The 20,643-nt window shown below is 41.5% G+C and overlaps 1 protein-coding gene across 3 annotated transcripts in view; it reads right to left on the bottom strand.

The window, feature by feature from the left end:
* The window catches only part of megf10 (multiple EGF-like-domains 10), a 114,617-nt gene that overhangs the window by 49,569 nt on the left and 44,405 nt on the right, over positions 1 to 20,643 (bottom strand). For all 3 annotated transcript variants that reach the window (XM_064943422.1, XM_064943423.1, XM_064943424.1), the window contains exons 6-8: positions 8,813 to 9,059; positions 7,119 to 7,239; positions 6,553 to 6,689 (exon numbers count right to left, since the gene is read on the bottom strand). In XM_064943422.1, the coding sequence (XP_064799494.1) occupies positions 6,553 to 6,689; positions 7,119 to 7,239; positions 8,813 to 9,059 (505 nt within the window). The remainder of the gene's footprint in view (positions 1 to 6,552; positions 6,690 to 7,118; positions 7,240 to 8,812; positions 9,060 to 20,643) is intronic.

Here is a 20,643-nt window from a genome sequence, read left to right on the forward strand (position 1 = left end):
AGTTCTTCTGTGAGATTGGAGAACCTTCTAGAAGGACAACCATCTCTGCAGCACTCCACCAATCAGGCCTTTATGGTAGAGCGGCCAGACGGAAGCCACTCCTCAGTAAAATGCACATGACAAACACATGACAACCTGCTTGGAGGACTCTCTGACCATGAGAAACAAGATTCTCTGGTCTGATGAAACCAAGATTGAACTCTTTGGCCTGAATGCCAAGCGTCATGTCTGGAGAAAACCTGGCACCATCTGTATGATGAAGCATGGTGGTGTCAGCAGCAGGGAATGGGAGACTAGGCATGATCGAAGGAAAGATGAAGAGATCCTTGATGAAAACCTGCTCCAATGCACTCAGGACCTCAAACTGGGGCGAAGGTTCACCCTCCAACAGGATAACGACCCTAAGCTCACAGCCAAGACAACCCGGAGTGGCTTTGGGACATTCCAGAGGGACATCAGAGACTGTAACGTTCTTTGCTTCACGTAAACATGGCTCACTGGAGAGACGCTATCGGAGTCGGTGCAGCCAGCTGGTTTCTCCACGCATCGCGCCGACAGAAACAAACATCTTTCTGGTAAGAAGAGGGGCGGGGGCGTATGCCTTATGGCTAACGAGACGTGGTGTGGCCACAACAACATACAGGAACTCAAGTCCTTCTGTTCACCTGATTTAGAATTCCTCACAATCAAATGTCGACCGCATTATCTACCAAGGGAATTCTCTTCGATTATAATCATATCCGTATATATTCCCCCCAAGCAGACACATCGATGGCTCTGAACGAACTTTATTTGACGCTTTGCAAACTGGAATCCATACATCCTGAGGCTGCATTCATTGTAGCTGGGGATTTTAACAAGGCTAATCTGAAAACAAGACTCCCTAAATTGTATCAGCATATCGATTGCGCAACCAGGGCTGGCAAAACCTTGGATCATTGCTATTCTAACTTCCGCGACGCAGGGTAGCCTAGTGGTTAGAGTGTTGGACTAGTAACCAAAAGTTTGCAAGTTCAAATCCCTGAGCTGACAAGGTACAAATCTGTCGTTCTGCCCCTGAACAGGAAGTTAACCCACTGTCCCTAGGCCGTCATTGAAAATAAGAATTTGTTCTTAACTGACTTGCCTAGTTAAATAAAGATAAAAAAATAAATATAAAATATAAGGCCCTGCCCCGCCCTCCTTTTAGAAAAGCTGACCACGACTCCATTTTGTTGATCCCTGCCTACAGACAGAAACTAAAACAAGAAGCTCCCACGCTGCGGTCTGTCCAACGCTGGTCCGACCAATCTGATTCCACACTCCAAGACTGCTTCCATCACGTGGACTGGGATATGTTTCGTATTGCGTCAGACAACAACATTGATGAATATGCTGATTCGGTGTGCAAGTTCATTAGAACGTGTGTTGAAGATGTCATTCCCATAGCAACGATTAAAACATTCCCAAACCAGAAACCGTGGATTGATGGCAGCATTCGTGTGAAACTGAAAGCGCGAACCACTGCTTTTAATCAGGGCAAGGTGACTGGAAACATGACTGAATACAAACAGTGTAGCTATTCCCTCCGCAAGGCAATCAAACAAGCTAAGCGTCAGTATAGAGACAAAGTAGAATCTCAATTCAACGGCTCAGACACAAGAGGTATGTGGCAGGGTCTACAGTCAATCACGGATTACAAAAAGAAAACCAGCCCCGTCACAGACCAGGATGTCTTGCTCCCAGGCAGACTAAATAACTTTTGTGCCCGCTTTGAGGACAATACAGTGCCACTGACACAGCCTGCAACCAAAACATGCGGCCTCTCCTTCACTGCAGCCGAGGTGAGTAAAACATTTAAACGTGTTAACCCTCGCAAGGCTGCAGGCCCAGACGGCATCCCCAGCCGCGCCCTCAGAGCATGCGCAGACCAGCTGGCTGGTGTGTTTACGGACATATTCAATCAATCCTTATCCCAGTCTGCTGTTCCCACATGCTTCAAGAGGGCCACCATTGTTCCTGTTCCCAAGAAAGCTAAAGTAACTGAGCTAAACGACTACCGTCCCGTAGCACTCACTTCCGTCATCATGAAGTGCTTTGAGAGACTTATCACCTCCACCCTACCTGACACCCTAGACCCACTCCAATTTGCTTACCGCCCAAATAGGTCCACAGACGATGCAATCTCAACCACACTGCACACTGCCCTAACCCATCTGGACAAGAGGAATAACTATGTGAGAATGCTGTTCATCGACTACAGATCGGCATTTAACACCATAGTACCCTCCAAGCTCGTCATCAAGCTCGAGACCCTGGGTCTCGACCCCGCCCTGTGCAACTGGGTACTGGACTTCCTGACGGGCCGCCCCCAGGTGAAGAGGGTAGGCAACAACATCTCCACCCCGCTGATCCTCAACACTGGGGCCCCACAAGGGTGCGTTCTGAGCCCTCTCCTGTACTCCCTGTTCACCCACGACTGCGTGGACACGCACGTCTCCAACTCAATCATCAAGTTTGCGGACGACACAACAGTGGTAGGCTTGATTACCAACAACGACGAGACGGCCTACAGGGAGGAGGTGAGGGCCCTCGGAGTATGGTGTCAGTAAAATAACCTCACACTCAACGTCATCAAAACTAAGAAGATGATTGTGGATTTCAGGAAACAGCAGAGGGAACACCCCCCTATCCACATCGATGGAACAGTAGTGGAGAGGGTAGTAAGTTTTAAGTTCCTCGGCATACACATACAGACAAACTGAATTGGTCCACCCACACAGACAGCATCGTGAAGAAGGCGCAGCAGCGCCTCTTCAACCTCAGGAGGCTGAAGAAATTTGGCTTGTCACCAAAAGCACTCACAAACTTCTACAGATGCACAACCGAGAGCATCCTGGCAGGCTGTATCACTGCCTGGTACGGCAACTGCTCCGCCCACAACCGTAAGGCTCTCCAGAGGGTAGTGAGGTCTGCACAACGCATCACCGGGGGCAAACTACCTGCCCTCCAGGAAACCTACACCACCCGATGTTACAGGAAGGCCATAAAGATCATCAAGGACAACAACCACCCGAGCCACTGCCTGTTCACCCCGCTATCATCCAGAAGGCGAGGTCAGTACAGGTGCATCAAAGCTGGGACCAAGAGACTGAAAAACAGCTTCTATCTCAAAGCCATCCGACTGTTAAACATCCACCACTAACATTGAGTGGCTGCTGCCAACACACTGACTCAACTCCAGCCACTTTAATAATGGGAATTGATGGGAAATGATGTAAAATATATCACTAGCCACTTTAAACAATGCTACCTAATATAATGTTTACATACCCTACATTACTCATCTCATATGTATACGTATATACTGTACTCTATATCATCTACTGCATCTTTATGTAATACATGTATCACTAGCCACTTTAACTATGCCACTTTGTTTACATGCTCATCTCATATGTATATACTGTACTCGATACCATCTACTGTATCTTGCCTATGCCGCTCTGTACCATCACTCATTCATATATCTTTATGTGCATATTCTTTATCCCCCTACACTTGTGTGTATAAGACAGTAGTTTTGGAATTGTTAGTTAGATTACTTGTTGGTTATTACTGCATTGTCGGAACTAGAAGCACAAGCATTTCGCTACACTCGCATTAACATCTGTTAACCATGTGTATGTGACAAATAAAATTTGATTTGATTTGATTTGACAAGTCTTTGAATGTGGCCCAGCCAGAGTCTGGCCTTGAACCCGATCTAATATCTCTCGAGAGACCTGAAAATGGCTGTGCATCGACGCTCCTCATCTAGCCTGACAGCGCTTGAGAGAGTCTTTAGAGAAGAATGGGAGAAATTCCCCAAATACAGGTGTGACAAGCTTGTAGCGTAATACCCAAGAAGACTCGTGGCTGTAATCGCTGCCAAAGGTGCTTCAACAAAGTACTGAGAAAAGGGTCTGAAAATTTATGTAAATGTGACATTTCAAGTTTTTTTTTTTTATATATTTGCAAACATTTCTAAAAATCTGTATTTGCTTCATCACTTTGGGGTATTGTGTGTAGATTGATGAGGGAAAAAACTATCGAATACATTTTAGAATAAGGCTGTAATGTAAGAAAATGTGTAAAAAGTCAAGGGGTCTGAATAGTTTTAAAATGCACTGTATTTAGTAAGGAATTCCACTTTAAAAAAGTGCTTACTACTTACAGTATTGGGTGGATATTTTTGTACATTTTTTACTGTACTGTTCCCCCATGTGAATTGAACCCATAATGCTGGAATTTCAAGCTTCTTGTTCTACCAACTGAGCCACACAGGATCCCCACTTGATATGGATTAGTGCATATATACAGTATATACACCACCGTTCAAAAGTTTGGGGTCACTTAGAAATATCCTTGTTTACCATGAAAACATACATGAAATGAGTTGCAAAATTAATAGGGAATACAGTCAAGTCGTTGACAAGGTTATAAATAATGATTTTTAATTGATATAATAATTGTATCCTTCAAACTTGGCTTTCGTCAAAGAATCCTCCATTTGCAGCAATTACAGCCTTGCATACCTTTGGCATTCTAGTTGTCAATTTGTTGAGGTAATCTGAAGAAATTTCACCTTCCACAAGTTGGATTGGTTTGATGGGCACTTCTTACGTACCATACGGTCAAGCTGCTCCCACAACAGCTCAATAGTGTTGAGATCCTTAAATAGTTCTTGCATACAGTAGTTTGAAGCTATGCTTTGGGTCATTGTCCTGTTGTAAGCAGGAAATTGGCACCTATTAAGCGCCGTCCACAGGGTATGGCATGGCGTTGCAAAATGGAGTGATAGCCTTCCTTCTTCAAGATCCCTTTTACCCTGTACAAATCTCCCAATTTACCACCACCAAAGCACCCCCATACCATCACATTGCCTCCACCATGTTTGACAGATGGCGTCAAGCACTCCTCCAGCATCTTTTCATTTTTTCTGCGTCTCACAAATGTTCTTCTTTGTTATCCGAACACCTCAAACCTAAATTTGTCTGTCCATCCATTGTCCAGTGTCTGTGTTATTTTGCCCATCTTAATCTTTTATTTTATTGGCCAGTCTGAGATATGGCTTTCACCCATGGAATAGCCTTAATTTCTCAGAACAAGAATAGATTGACAAGTTTCAGGTGAAAGTTCTTTGTTTCTGGCCATTTTGAGCCTGTAATCGAAACCACAAATGCTGATGCTCCAGATACTCAACTAGTCTAAAGAAGGCCAGTTTTTTATTTATTCTTTAATCAGACAACAGTTTTCAGCTGTGCTAACATAATTGCAAAAGTGTTTTCTAATGACCAATTAGCCTTTTAAAATTATAAACTTGGATTAGCTAACACAACGTGCCACTGGAACACAGGAGTGATGGTTGCTGATAATGGGCCTCTGTACACCTATGTAGATATTCAATAACAAAATCAGCCGCTTCCAGCTACAATAGTCATTTACAACATTAACACTGTCTGCACTGTATTTCTGATCAATTTGATGTTATTTTAATGGACAACAAAATTAGCTTTTCTTCCCGAAAACAAGGACATTTCGAAGTGACCCCAAACTTTTGAACGGTAGCGTATATTATTATTTTTAAATCTCATGTATCAGGTTAATATCTAAAATTGGAAGTCCTGATAATAAATGTATCATATCTGATGATCCAATATCAAATTACATTACATCACAGGTATGTTTGAGATAAAAGCAATCTAGACTACTTTATTCCTTCATGTCATACTGTTTGTACTTGATTTTACCCTAATTGCTAAAGACGGACAATATTACTGTTAGGTTGCTGGGATACCGTGTGCACCACATTTGTCCAGTGGGTATTTATATTTTTCCAAGCCCTATTAAGTACAGTTGGCATCACTAGTTAATTGCTTGGCCTGGCCTGCTGCTCTCTCTCTCTCCCTCTCGCTCTCTCTCTCTCCCTGACCTTGTTATTGGTCTGGAGGGATCAATGGGACCGCTACAGTAGCAACAGATGTTATGCTATAGTCCCACTAACATATATAGACTTAATATAGGTCAAAGATGACACTTACCATTGAATTCCAATTCAGCCATCACTGACTAATGTATACAACATAGGGATTACTTCTGCAGTTTGTTTATGACATTATAGTTGTATGTGATAGCCTGTTGCCTGAATTTCAAATATATTCTGCTTTGTAAAAATAGGCATGAACAGATATCCATGGACTAGGCTAGGGTTAGGAGTTTTTCTTGACCACATGACTCGACTAGAATGACACTGACCTGGCAAAAGAGTGGATCCTAGACAAACTGTTTTACTGAGTTTGACTGAATTGAAGCCATTTAGTGTAGTGTCATGTCAAAATAATTTTTATTCTATTTCTTCCTTTTTGGGGAGGTGAAGGGGAGGGTGATTTCTCAATCCAGGGTTTGTGTTTGTTATTTTACCTCAATTTTCTTACAATGTGAAATAAAATATTATAAATCAAGAAAAAAAAGCCTGTCATGTCATAGTTTGGCATGGCTCAGTTTGGTTTGGCCTGGTCCAGCCTGTCTTACCGTTCTCCAGTGTAGCCTGGACTGCACAGACACTGTCCGCTGGAGGACACACACATCCCCCCGTTGTGGCACTGACACTCCTGGGAACAGTTCTTCCCGAAGCGCCCCTCCGGACACGGCTGGCCACACACTGTACCCTAAACACACACAGAACATGTGTCAGCACAATATCAACATCCCAGAGTAAATACAATATGTAGGCCATTATATCCATATCCCATAACACATATCAATTCATATGATGCAAAAAGAGGATATGCACAATGTGTAGGCAGCTGAGGGGAGGACGGCTCATAATAATGGCTGGAACGGAGCCAATGGAATAAAACACATAGAAACCATGTTTTTTATGTATTTGATACCATTCCACTAATTCTGCTTCAGCCATTATTATGAGCCATCCTCCCCAATTAATTTGCCACCAACCTCCGGTGATGTACATGGTGTCGTAGCTATCGACTCCTTGCAGTACCATTATATTATGACGTTATATTACTGTAAATGTCAATATGATAACATACAGTAATGCATGAGACTATCAAAAATAATTTATGTGTGTGTATTACCATCCATCCAGCGGGACAGGAGCACTCTCCAGTGACATGGTGGCACACTCCTCCATTCTGGCAAGGGCATCTCTCCTCACACTGCTGTCCATGCTTCCCTGGTGGGCACAGGTCCTCACAACTATAGGACAAGAGGAGAAACATGAAATCTATCCTTACAGACTTAAAGAAATGACAGAGTCAGAAACAAAAAGGGACTGATTAATTAATTATAATACAAATTCTGAAATTATGTCTTTCACAAGAACATCTCTTTCAAACCCTTTTTTGTCTTGAAGCACCCTAGCCACCATTGTCAGAAACTAGCAGGTTCACGTACACTACCGGTCATAAGTTTTAGAACACCTACTCATTCAAGGGTTTTCTTTATTTTTATGTTTTTATGTTTTTGATGTTTTCACTTTGAAATAACACATATGGAATCGTGTAGTAACCAAAAAGTGTTAAACATATATTTGAGATTGTTCAAATTGTCATGCCACGACCTTAGAGATCCTTATTTATTCTCTATATTTGGTTAGGTCAGGGTGTGACTCAGGTGGGAAAATCTATGTTTTCTATGTCTTTGTTGTTTTGCCGAGTGTGGTTCCCAATCAGAGGCAGTTGTCTTTCATTGTCTCTGATTGGGGATCATATATAAGTTGTGATTTTCCCTTTGGGTTTTGTGGGGTATTATTTTCTGTTTAGTGTCTGTGCCTGACGGAACTGTTTGCTTTCGTTTTTGGATTTGTTATTTTTGTTTGAGTGTTTCTTGTATATAAATATCATGAACACTTTCCACGCTGAGCTTTGGGCCACTCTTCCTTCCATTGACGACGAGCGTTACACAAATAGCCACCCTTCGCCTTGGTGACAGCTTTGCACCCTCTTGGCATTCTCTCAACCATCTTCATGAGGTAGTCACCTGGAATGCATTTCAATTAACAGGTGTACCTTATTAAAAGTTCATTTGTGGAGATGTTTTCCTTCTTAATGCATTTGAGCCAATCAATTGTGTTGTGAAAAGGGGGGTGGGGTGGTGATATACAGAAGATAGCCCTATTTGGTAAAAGACCAAATCCATATGATGGCAAAGAGAATAAGCAAAGAAAAATGTCAGTCCACTCTCTGAAATTTCCTTCAAGTGCAGTCGCAAAAACCATCAAGCACTATGATGAAACTGTCTCTCATGAGGACCACCACAGGAATGGAAGACCTCTGCTGCAGAGGATAAGTTCATTAGAGTTACCAGCCTCAGAAATTACAGCCCAAATAAAAGCTTCACAGAGTTCAAGTAACAGACACATCTGAACATCAACTGTTCAGAGGAGACTTTGTGAATCAGGCCTTTAGGTTGTGTAAAGGCTATTTGACCAAGGAGAGTGATGGAGTGCTGCATCAGATGACCTGGCCTCCGCAATCCCCCCGACCTCAACCAAACTGAGATGGTTTTGGATGAGTCGGACCGCAGAATGAAGGAAAAGCAGCCAACAAGTGCTCAGCATATGTGGGAACTCCTTCAAGACTGTGGCTATTTTAAAAATATTATATACACTTTTTTTGGTTACTACATGATTCCATATGTGTTATTTCATAGTTTTGATTTCTACATGTACAAATAAAGAAAAAACATTTTGACTGGTAGTGTACATAGTGTGTGTTTGTGTTTTTCTTTTCCCGAGTGCGTGCATGTGTGCGTGTCTCTGATGACCCACAAGGCACCGGTGTATCCGGGTGAACACTTGCACTCCCCAGTCACGTGGTGGCACGCTGCTCCATTTTGGCACAGGCACTTCTGTTGGCACCCGTTGCCATAGGTGCCCGCCTCGCAGACCTCTTCGCAGCGCCAGCCCCTGTACCCGGGCTGGCAGATACAGGCGCCCGTGATGGGGTTACACAGTGCACTGTTCTGACACTGGCAGCGGTTACTGCAGTGGGGACCCCAGTGGTTGCTGTCACACGCTGAGAGAGAAATAAGAGAGAGAATGTAAGATTTCAACTAGGAGATATAAAAAGGGCTGATTTTAGTGTTGTATTCATAAGTGAGTATGTTCGTTTGTAAGTATGTATTTTAGAAGGCTCAGAACATACTGTAAATATAGGACTTTAAAATCTCCAAAAGCTCCTAATATATAGGTCATTGAGGTATTCAAATACATTGAAAATGAGTTGACTGCTAAGAGACCACAAAACAAAGCCAGAAACCACCAGCCATCCACAACCTGTTCCTCAAGCTGATTTAATCAGAGCTTGTTTTGATTTATTACCTCACATTGAGGTCAATCATCTCTCCTTGCCAGTTGTGCGTTACTACGATTTATTTCAGGCACACACCTGTTTTCAGTTTTGGACAGGCAGCTGTGCTGGAGGAGCACTTCACCAACAATCCCCTCAGCCAAAGCTATTGTAAACATCTGGGTCAAATGAAACCCTGCGCTTCATCGATGTCTCTACGTTAAGTCACTTGACTAAAACAAACATACTGTCCCCAAATGAGTGTTGAGGTTGATAACTTTAGGTCATGTTTCACTATTAACCCAGGAAGTTAACCATCTGTGGGGAAGGTGGATCCTACCAGCCTACCACACTCAAGACCGCTCCTATTAAAAATCTGAGTAGCTGAGTGGAGTCACACATCTTTAGCGTGGAACCGACCCTCCTTTTATCTGTTTCAACAGGGTCCTGACCCAGCTTTCTCTTGCCTCTCAAACGTAGGTTCTCTGCTGAACTGGAGGAAACTCACATTCTCTCTGTAACCACATGTTTATTCTAGTTGTCTTTCATCTTCTGTGAAACACGTTTCTATGTTTCTACGATTACGGCAGTACTCGTAAGGGAACTTCCCTTATGGTAGGGTTAGTGTTAGGGTACTGCACTCATGGTTGGGTTAGGGTACTGCCCTCATGGTTGGGTTAGAGTTAGGGTACTGCTCTCATGGTTGGGTTAATGTTAGGGTACTGCCCTCATAGTTGGGTTAGGGTAATGCTCTCATGGTTGGGTTAATGTTAGGGTACTGCCCTCATAGTTGGGTTAGGGTACTGCCCTCATGGTTGGGTCAAGGTTAGGATACTGCCCTCATGGTTGCCGTAAGGGGTCTGGTAATGACTTGGGGGAAATATGAGAGAACACAGGTTTACTTTCACTGGCAAACCCTTCATTAGAAATGCATTGTATAAACTCAGAGCTTAGTCTCAGAGAAAGAGGCCTCTCTTTAGCAGTGTGGAGATCGACAGAGTTTAGAGTTGAGAGCGGGACAATCTTAAAGACAGGCATCAGTACTAGTAAGCCCAAACACAGATAGACAGCAAGTGGTCAGTAGTTACTGCTGTCATTACAATCTTTGGCACCTATGTGTAATCCAGTTATGTAATGAAAACCAAACACCTGCGACATCACAGTGCAAAAAGAAAGTAAAAACTCTATGTACAGCAGTGTGTCTAGATCCAGGTGCTGGTGCTGGCAAAAAAAACTCCTTTCTATCCAACGTGTTATCCAACTAGGTGTCCAACTACATATCAAACTAAGTATCCAACTAGGTATCTAATTATTTATCCAACTAAAGATCCAACTAGGTATCTAACCAGGTATCCAACTATTTATCCAACTAGGAATCCAACTAGGTATCCAACTATCTATCCAACTAGGTATCAAAATATCAATCCAACTCGGTATCCAACCAGATATCCAACTAGGTATCTAAACAGGTATCCAACTAGGTATCCAATTATCTATCCAACTAGGTATCCAACTATCTATCCAGCTAGGTATCCAACTATCTATCCAGCTAGGTATCCAACTATCTATCCAACTAGGTATCCAACTATATATCCAACTAGGTATCTAAACAGGTATCCAACTAGGTATCCAACTATATATCCAACTAGGTATCCAACTATCTATCCAGCTAGGTATCCAACTATCTATCCAGCTAGGTATCCAACTATCTAGCCAACTAGGTATCCAACTATATATCCAACTAGGTATCCAACTATCTATCCAACGAGGTATCCAACTATCTATCCAGCTAGGTATCCAACTAGGTATCCAGCCAGGTATACACTAGGTATACAACTATCTATCCAACTAGGTATCCAACTAGATATCAACCTATATATCCAATTAGGTATCCAACTAGGTATCAAAATAAGTATACAACTATCTATCCCACTAGGTAATCAATGATGTATCCAACTATGTATCCAACTAGGTATCCAACTAGGTATCCAATGATGTATCTAACTAAGTATCCAACTCGGTATCCAACTCAGTATCCAACTCGGTATCCAACTCAGTATCCAACTCGGTATCCAACTCAGTATCCAACTCAGTATCCAACTAAGTATCCAATTAGGTATCCAATTATCTATCCAGCTAGGTATCCAACTATCTATCCAACTAGGTATCCAACTATCTATCCAACTAGGTATCCAATTATCTATCCAACTACGTATCCAACTATCTATCCAACTAGGTATCCAACTATCTATCCAGCTAGGTATCCAATTATCTATCCAACTACGTATCCAACTACGTATCCAACTATCTATCCAACTAGGTATCCAACTATCTATCCAGCTAGGTATCCAATTATCTATCCAACTACGTATCCAACTATCTATCCAACTAGGTATCCAACTAGGTATCCAATTATCTATCCAACTACGTATCCAACTATCTATCCAACTAGGTATCCAACTAAGTATCCAACTAGGTATCCAACTATCAATCCAACTAAGTATTCAACTAGGTATCCAACTAAGTATCCAACTAGGTGTCCAACTAGGTGTCCAACTAAGTATCCAACTATCTATCCAACTAGGTATCCAACTAGGTATCTAATTAAGTATCCAACTATCTATCCAACTAAGTATCCAACTATCGATCCAACTAGGTATATAATTAAGTATCAAACTATCTATCCAACTAAGTATCCAACTATCTATCCAACTATCTATCCAACTAGGTATCCAACTAGGTATCCAACTAGGTATCCAACTATTTATCCAACTATCTATCCAACTAGGTATCCAACTAGGTATCCAACTAGGCATCCAACTAGGCATCCAACTAGGTATCTAACTATCTATCCAACTATCTACCTAACTAGGTATCCAACTATCTATCCAACTATCTATCCAACTAGGTATCCAACTAGGTGTCCAACTAAGTATCCAACTATCTATCCAACTAGGTATCCAACTAGGTATCTAATTAAGTATCCAACTATCTATCCAACTAAGTATCCAACTATCTATCCAACTAGGTATCCAACTAGGTATCTAATTAAGTATCCAACTATCTATCCAACTAAGTATCAAACTATCTATCCAACTAAGTATCCAACTATCTATCCAACTATCTATCCAACTAGGTATCCAACTAGGTATCCAACTAGGTATCCAACTATTTATCCAACTATCTATCCAACTAGGTATCCAACTAGGTATCCAACTAGGCATCCAACTAGGCATCCAACTAGGCATCTAACTAGGTATCTAACTATCTATCCAACTAGGTATCCAACTATCTACCTAACTATCTACCTAACTAGGTATCCAACTAGGTATCCAACTAGGTTTCCAACTAAGTATCCAACTATCTATCCAACTATCTACCTAACTAGGTATCCAACTAGGTATCCAACTATCTATCCAACTAGGTATCCAACTAGGTATCCAACTAGGTATCCAACTATCTATCCAACTAGGTATCCAACTAGGTATCCAACTATCTATCCAACTAGGTATCCAACTAGGTATCCAACTAGGTATCCAACTATCTATCCAACTAGGTATCCAACTAGGTATCCAACTAGGTATCCAACTATCTATCCAGCTAGGTATCCAACTATCTATCCAACTAGGTATCCAACTATCTATCCAACTAGGTATCCAACTAGGTATCCAACTAGGTATCCAACTAGGCATCCACCTAGGCATCCAACTAGGTATCCAACTAGGTATCCAACTATCTATCCAACTATCTATCCAACTAGGTATCCAACTAGGTATCTAACTATCTATCCAACTAGGCATCCAACTAGGTATCCAACTAGGCATCTAACTAGGTATCCAACTAGGCATCCAACTATCTATCCAACTATCTATCCAACTAGGTATCCAACTAGGTATCTAACTATCTATCCAACTAGGTATCCAACTATCTATCCAACTAGGTATCCAACTAGGTATCCAACTAGGTATCCAACTAGGTATCCAACTAGGTATCCAAATAGGTATCCAACTAGGTATCCAACTAGGTATCCAACTAGGCATCCAACTAGGCATCTAACTAGGTATCTAACTATCTATCCAACTAGGTATCTAACTAGGTATCTAACTAGGTATCCAACTAGGTATCCAACTAGGCATCCAACTAGGCATCTAACTAGGTATCTAACTATCTATCCAACTAGGTATCCAACTAGGTATCTAACTAGGTATCCAACTAGGTATCCAAAAAAAGTAAAGAACATCACACTAAAGAAGACAACCGGCCTTAGCTTCATTCTATTTCTTTTATTTCATTGTAAGGTGCATAAAGGAAAAACACAACTAGGTATCCAACTATCTATCCAGCTAGGTATCCAATTATCTATCCAACTACGTATCCAACTATCTATCCAACTAGGTATCCAACTAGGTATCCAATTATCTATCCAACTACGTATCCAACTATCTATCCAACTAGGTATCCAACTAAGTATCCAACTAGGTATCCAACTATCAATCCAACTAAGTATTCAACTAGGTATCCAACTAAGTATCCAACTAGGTGTCCAACTAGGTGTCCAACTAAGTATCCAACTATCTATCCAACTAGGTATCCAACTAGGTATCTAATTAAGTATCCAACTATCTATCCAACTAAGTATCCAACTATCGATCCAACTAGGTATATAATTAAGTATCAAACTATCTATCCAACTAAGTATCCAACTATCTATCCAACTATCTATCCAACTAGGTATCCAACTAGGTATCCAACTAGGTATCCAACTATTTATCCAACTATCTATCCAACTAGGTATCCAACTAGGTATCCAACTAGGCATCCAACTAGGCATCCAACTAGGTATCTAACTATCTATCCAACTATCTACCTAACTAGGTATCCAACTATCTATCCAACTATCTATCCAACTAGGTATCCAACTAGGTGTCCAACTAAGTATCCAACTATCTATCCAACTAGGTATCCAACTAGGTATCTAATTAAGTATCCAACTATCTATCCAACTAAGTATCCAACTATCTATCCAACTAGGTATATAATTAAGTATCAAACTATCTATCCAACTAAGTATCCAACTATCTATCCAACTATCTATCCAACTAGGTATCCAACTAGGTATCCAACTAGGTATCCAACTATTTATCCAACTATCTATCCAACTAGGTATCCAACTAGGTATCCAACTAGGCATCCAACTAGGCATCCAACTAGGCATCTAACTAGGTATCTAACTATCTATCCAACTAGGTATCCAACTATCTACCTAACTATCTACCTAACTAGGTATCCAACTAGGTATCCAACTAGGTTTCCAACTAAGTATCCAACTATCTATCCAACTATCTACCTAACTAGGTATCCAACTAGGTATCCAACTATCTATCCAACTAGGTATCCAACTAGGTATCCAACTAGGTATCCAACTATCTATCCAACTAGGTATCCAACTAGGTATCCAACTATCTATCCAACTAGGTATCCAACTAGGTATCCAACTAGGTATCCAACTATCTATCCAACTAGGTATCCAACTAGGTATCCAACTAGGTATCCAACTATCTATCCAGCTAGGTATCCAACTATCTATCCAACTAGGTATCCAACTATCTATCCAACTAGGTATCCAACTAGGTATCCAACTAGGTATCCAACTAGGCATCCACCTAGGCATCCAACTAGGTATCCAACTAGGTATCCAACTATCTATCCAACTATCTATCCAACTAGGTATCCAACTAGGTATCTAACTATCTATCCAACTAGGCATCCAACTAGGTATCCAACTAGGCATCTAACTAGGTATCCAACTAGGCATCCAACTATCTATCCAACTATCTATCCAACTAGGTATCCAACTAGGTATCTAACTATCTATCCAACTAGGTATCCAACTATCTATCCAACTAGGTATCCAACTAGGTATCCAACTAGGTATCCAACTAGGTATCCAACTAGGTATCCAAATAGGTATCCAACTAGGTATCCAACTAGGTATCCAACTAGGCATCCAACTAGGCATCTAACTAGGTATCTAACTATCTATCCAACTAGGTATCTAACTAGGTATCTAACTAGGTATCCAACTAGGTATCCAACTAGGCATCCAACTAGGCATCTAACTAGGTATCTAACTATCTATCCAACTAGGTATCCAACTAGGTATCTAACTAGGTATCCAACTAGGTATCCAAAAAAAGTAAAGAACATCACACTAAAGAAGACAACCGGCCTTAGCTTCATTCTATTTCTTTTATTTCATTGTAAGGTGCATAAAGGAAAAACACATGTACAGGTAATTGTCAAAATAATGTTAAAACTCAATTGAATTAGGGATACAAAGTATATTGAAAGCAGGTACTTCCACACAGCTGTGGTTCCTGAGTTAATTAAGCAATTAATTAACATCCCATCATACTTAGGGTCATGTATAAAAATGCTGGGCAGGCCATCATTTTGGCTACCATGGCTATGCTCCATAGGATGACAATGCCCCCATCCACAGGGAACGAGTGTTTCACTGAAGTGTTTGATGATTATGAAAATGATTTAAACCATATTCCATGTCTTAGTCATCAGAGCTCAACCCAACTGTACACTGGAGATTCTGGAGCGACACCTTTCCACCACCATCAACAAAACACCAAATTATGGAATATTTTATGGAATAATGGTGTCGCATCCCTCCAACAGTGTACCAGGCAGTTGTAGAATATATGCCAAGGTGCATTGAAGCTGTTCTGGCTCATAAGACACTTTATCTCGGTGTTTCCTTTATTTTGGCAGTTGCCTGTAGCTTAATCAGGTTAATTTCGACACTTGTTTTGGATACCTCCCACTGGGCACACACTGGTTGAATCAACGTTGTTTCCACATCATTTCAATTAAATTATGTTGAACCAACGTGGAATAGATGTTGAATTGACGTCTGTGCGCAGTGGGCTGTAACATTAAACTTACTTTGCCGCTATAAAGAATCAGAAATCATCAACATGTATATAAGGCATCATCATTGTACTAGTTACGGTACAAGTCCCACTCCCGGATTGAACCAAAATGAACCCTTCTGCTTCTGGGCCCTCATTGCTTCTTGACGTCTTCACCCACGACGTCAGAAACTAGAGTGTGGTTGAAGGGTGTCTGCCAAACAGGAACATAAACAGTAAAGACCTTCCCTTTCCCATGTGTGGTGTGGTATTAGATTGAGGCCGACCTCCCCGGCCATACGTGTTATGGCTGCCCTGATTAAAGCATGAAGAGGTCTGATGAGAGGATGCGAGTGGAAGCCTCACGCCTTAAAATGGGCCGTAAAATGTACTGTGTTTGGGTGAACGATGACATCGTTGACTGGGTGTGTGTGGAGGTTGAAGGGTATGTGTGTGTGTGTGATGGTGATGGTGATGGTGTAATCAATAGGTGTGTTGTGCTCACACCCCTTCCCCCTTTCACAAGGAAAGTCCCCATAGTCATAGTATGACCATAGAATTAGAATGCATTAATTATAGTATGACCCAAGTCGGCGAAACCACTTAAAATCAGTTCTTCTTCACAGTTCTTTTCACCCACCCTATCCTTCCTCCACAGCTACACAGTTACACAAGCTGGACTGACCCTATAAAACCAACCAGCTGTTTATCTCAAGCTATTTCCAGAGCAGTAAAAACCACTAGCTCCTCGTGAATCAGTCCTCTTAACATCGGATATTTTCACAAATATTTTTCTCCAATTTATAGGAAGTATGCACTTTCAAAGTCAAACAAGCCTTCGACAGCCATCTGACCTATAATGCGTCACTGACTGAAATTCAGCTTATGCGTCTAAAATATCATTGTAGGAGTTCTGGGTCTTCTGTAGATGATCCTTTACTACCTGTAACATTTCCGGAGATGATGGAAAATGTCCTGTCCAGAGTTCCGGACAAACATCTGGCCAAACATTGAGCTGTCTGAATGTACAGTAATCCATACACCATAACGTGTCAACTGGAGACCAGTCATATTGCTCAACAGTGACTATAAGGTTAGACTGATACCAGACAAGATTGAGAACTGCTCAAGGTACAATTAAATTCCGATCTAGAATCCTTTCTCTATCCTACCCTTACCCATAAAAAGGAAACAAATACACACCGCCCTGAAGTCAGCACTTACAGTGATAGTTCATCCAAATTGCTAAATTACTTACTTTACCAAGCCACTGCCACCAACCACTAACTTTTAAGCATTTTATAACCAAAGTCAATGTATCATATATTACCATGGTTGGAATTTCACACCCATTTCATGCAACCTCATCCTTCACTATGGAGCGACAGGAAGAGTATCCTTTAACACTGAGCCAAGCTGAGCCAAACAGCATGACCCTCATGTGGCGCTGGACACGCGCCAACCAAGAACTATGCTGTACCTCAACCACAGTTTCTCTCTGACACAGCTAAAACCAGGAAACCAGGAGTCTTCTTGGCTCAACCACTTAACGGCTGCCATATTGGCTCCTGCATTAGCCTCTTTCCATTTTGGCCTGCTGGTGAAAAGTGCACTGCTTAGCTGCGGGCTAAAGTGCTGTGTTTTACACAGTATCACACAGTCTGCGCAGTGGGTGCGGAGAGAGACAGAGAGAAAGAGGGAGAGACTAAGAAAGAAATAAGAGAGCGAGAGCAAGGTCGAGAGAAATAGAGAAAAAGTCAATTTTGCAGAGAAACCTCCTCTCGCATTTACTGTGGGACTCCGGTATCTTTGTGCAACCTGATCTAGATAGAAAGGGTTAGGGTTCAACCTGACCTAGATAGAAAGGGTTATGGTTCAACCTGACCTAGATAGAAAGGGTTATGGTTCAACCTGACCTAGATAGAAAGGGTTATGGTTCAACCTGACCTAGATAGAAATGTCTCACTAGAAAACCTGAAGGGCTCCTCATTGTCGAGCCTTGGGACACACTGTTCCCTTTTATTCAAGACTCAGCCCATATGACCCAAAGACAAGAGACACACTAAGCATTGGTCATGAGGTTGTTTGTTCCAGAAATTGGATCAAGATGTTCTGTTATTGACATATATTATGTTGATTACACGAATAAAGCAGTTAATTGCTTAGAATACACAAGCAATCAGTGATTGGCAATACATACAGACCACATGCAATGGACAAAATCTAGGCCAGGGGTCGGCAACAGGCGGCAGGAACTCCTATAATCAACCTCTTCACTTTACTTATCTTGACTATTCTTTACTAAAAGTCATTTCTCCTCTACCTATGGAAATCAGACCAAATGATCCTGTCAAAAACAAACTCAAGTTTACAACCCAATCTAAAAATAATCCAGAGAGCTTCTAAGAGACAGAGCAATCCTCTTGAAAAAGTGTCAGTTACAGAGAAAAAAACATAATTTGACATGCTATTTGTCGAGAGTTGGCCCAGACTTTGCCCCAGACCAAGAGTGAGGGACGGAAGAAGGGAGGGACGGAAGGAAGGAGGGATGGAAGGAGGGAGGGACGGAAGAAGGGAGGGATGGAAGGAAGGAGGGAGGGAGAGAAAAAGGGAGAAAGAAAGACAGAAAAAGAGAGAGAGGGATGGAGGGAGGGAGTGTTTTTCCTTGCCTCTAAGATCGCCCACTCTTCCATGCAGAGCCCTGCACTGTGTGTCAGCCCACAAGGCTCATGGGAACAGTCATACAGAGGAATCCCAGCTAAGAGATGACATCTGTACAATTCCTCAACATTTCCACATTATTGTGTGAGTGAGTTAAAGAGGATATATTATGTTTTCTTTCTCTCCCCTCCCCCTTTCTTTCTCTTAAACACTCACCCTCTCTCCCTCTGACCCCTCTCTCACTCTGTGTGTGTGTGTGTGTTTCCAAGGATTCGACCATGACAATTAACTTCCGTGGGATATTCCAGTGAGATACTCAAGCTGGACAGCTCAGAAATGGCATTGGCAAGGCATTTGAAGTTATTTGTCTCCCTCGGTTTGGGTACAGCCTGGGTACATGGCTGGATAGATGTCCTAGGGCTGGTTCTATGTTTATGTCATTATATACACTGAGTGTACCAAATGGAACACCTGCTCTTTCCATGACATAGACTGACCAGGTGAATCCAGGTGAAAGCTATGATCCCTTATTGATGTCACTTGTTAAATCCACTTCAATCAGTGTAGATGAAGTGTAGGAGATGGGTTAAAGAATGATTTTTAAGCCTCGAGACAATAGAGACATGGATTGTGTGTGTGTGCCATCCAGAGGGTGAATGGGCAAGACAAAAGATCGAAGTGCCTTTGAATGGGTATGGTAGTAGGTACCAGGCGCAATATTAGGAGGGTGTTCCTAATGTTTTGTACACTCACTGTATATCAAGTGAACTGATGGAGTTGTACAGTAAACACACTTACTACTGGGATGCTCTAACGTTACAGTCTCTTAGATTTCAATTTGGTTGAGATGTTAAGTAACGTGAATTCAAAGTGAATTTAACAACAACAAATAATCACCACGTAATTACATTTTGGTTAAAAGTGTAAAAAAAGATGAAATTCCTTTACATTGATGACTTTTTGCAAATCCAATTAGTTTTCCACATTTATTCAACATCATCACATAGACTTTTTGTTGTTGAAATGACATGGAAACAATGTTGATTTAACCAGATTGAACCAAATTCTTTCCTGCACATTTTTGGGGTTTAGGTGTCCAAACTCTAAGGCACTCAAGCCAAGTTCAATACCGAAAATATAGAAATATATATTCAACCATTGCTGTAAAGTAATAACTTAAAACAACACCTGTTAAATCAAGCATATATCAAGTATGAAAGTATAAGAGGAGACCGACAGCTATTGTAAATTCCCTATTGCAGGATTATCATTTCCCAAGTGAAGTACAGTTCAATATAAATAGGAGCCACATTAGGCTACAGTGCATCCCATATGGCACCCTATTCAGTGCACTACTTTTGACCAGGGCCCATAGGGTTGTAGTCAAAAGTAGTGAAATAGGAAATAGGGTGCCATTTGGAACACAACCTCCATCTCCATGTTAAAAGCCAACCCACATAAACCTAACACCTGACACACTGTTTCCAGACTAATGGCTTCAGCTGTGTGTGTCTGATTGTTCCTCACTGTGTGTGCCCAGACTGCCCTAGATGATCCTAATACAGCATATAATCCACACCAGCCAAACAGGCTCCTCTGAGCTAACTAACTAACTCTCTCCTGTCTCGTAAACAAAAGCCTGACACTTTATGACCAAGCCATTGTGTGGATATGGAGTTTCAGCGCAAGGTATTTTTACCTTTTATTTTCCAAGAGACAGGGAGGTT

This window comes from Oncorhynchus masou, chromosome 28 (genome assembly GCF_036934945.1).
Source record: "Oncorhynchus masou masou isolate Uvic2021 chromosome 28, UVic_Omas_1.1, whole genome shotgun sequence".
Lineage (NCBI taxonomy): Eukaryota > Metazoa > Chordata > Actinopteri > Salmoniformes > Salmonidae > Oncorhynchus > Oncorhynchus masou.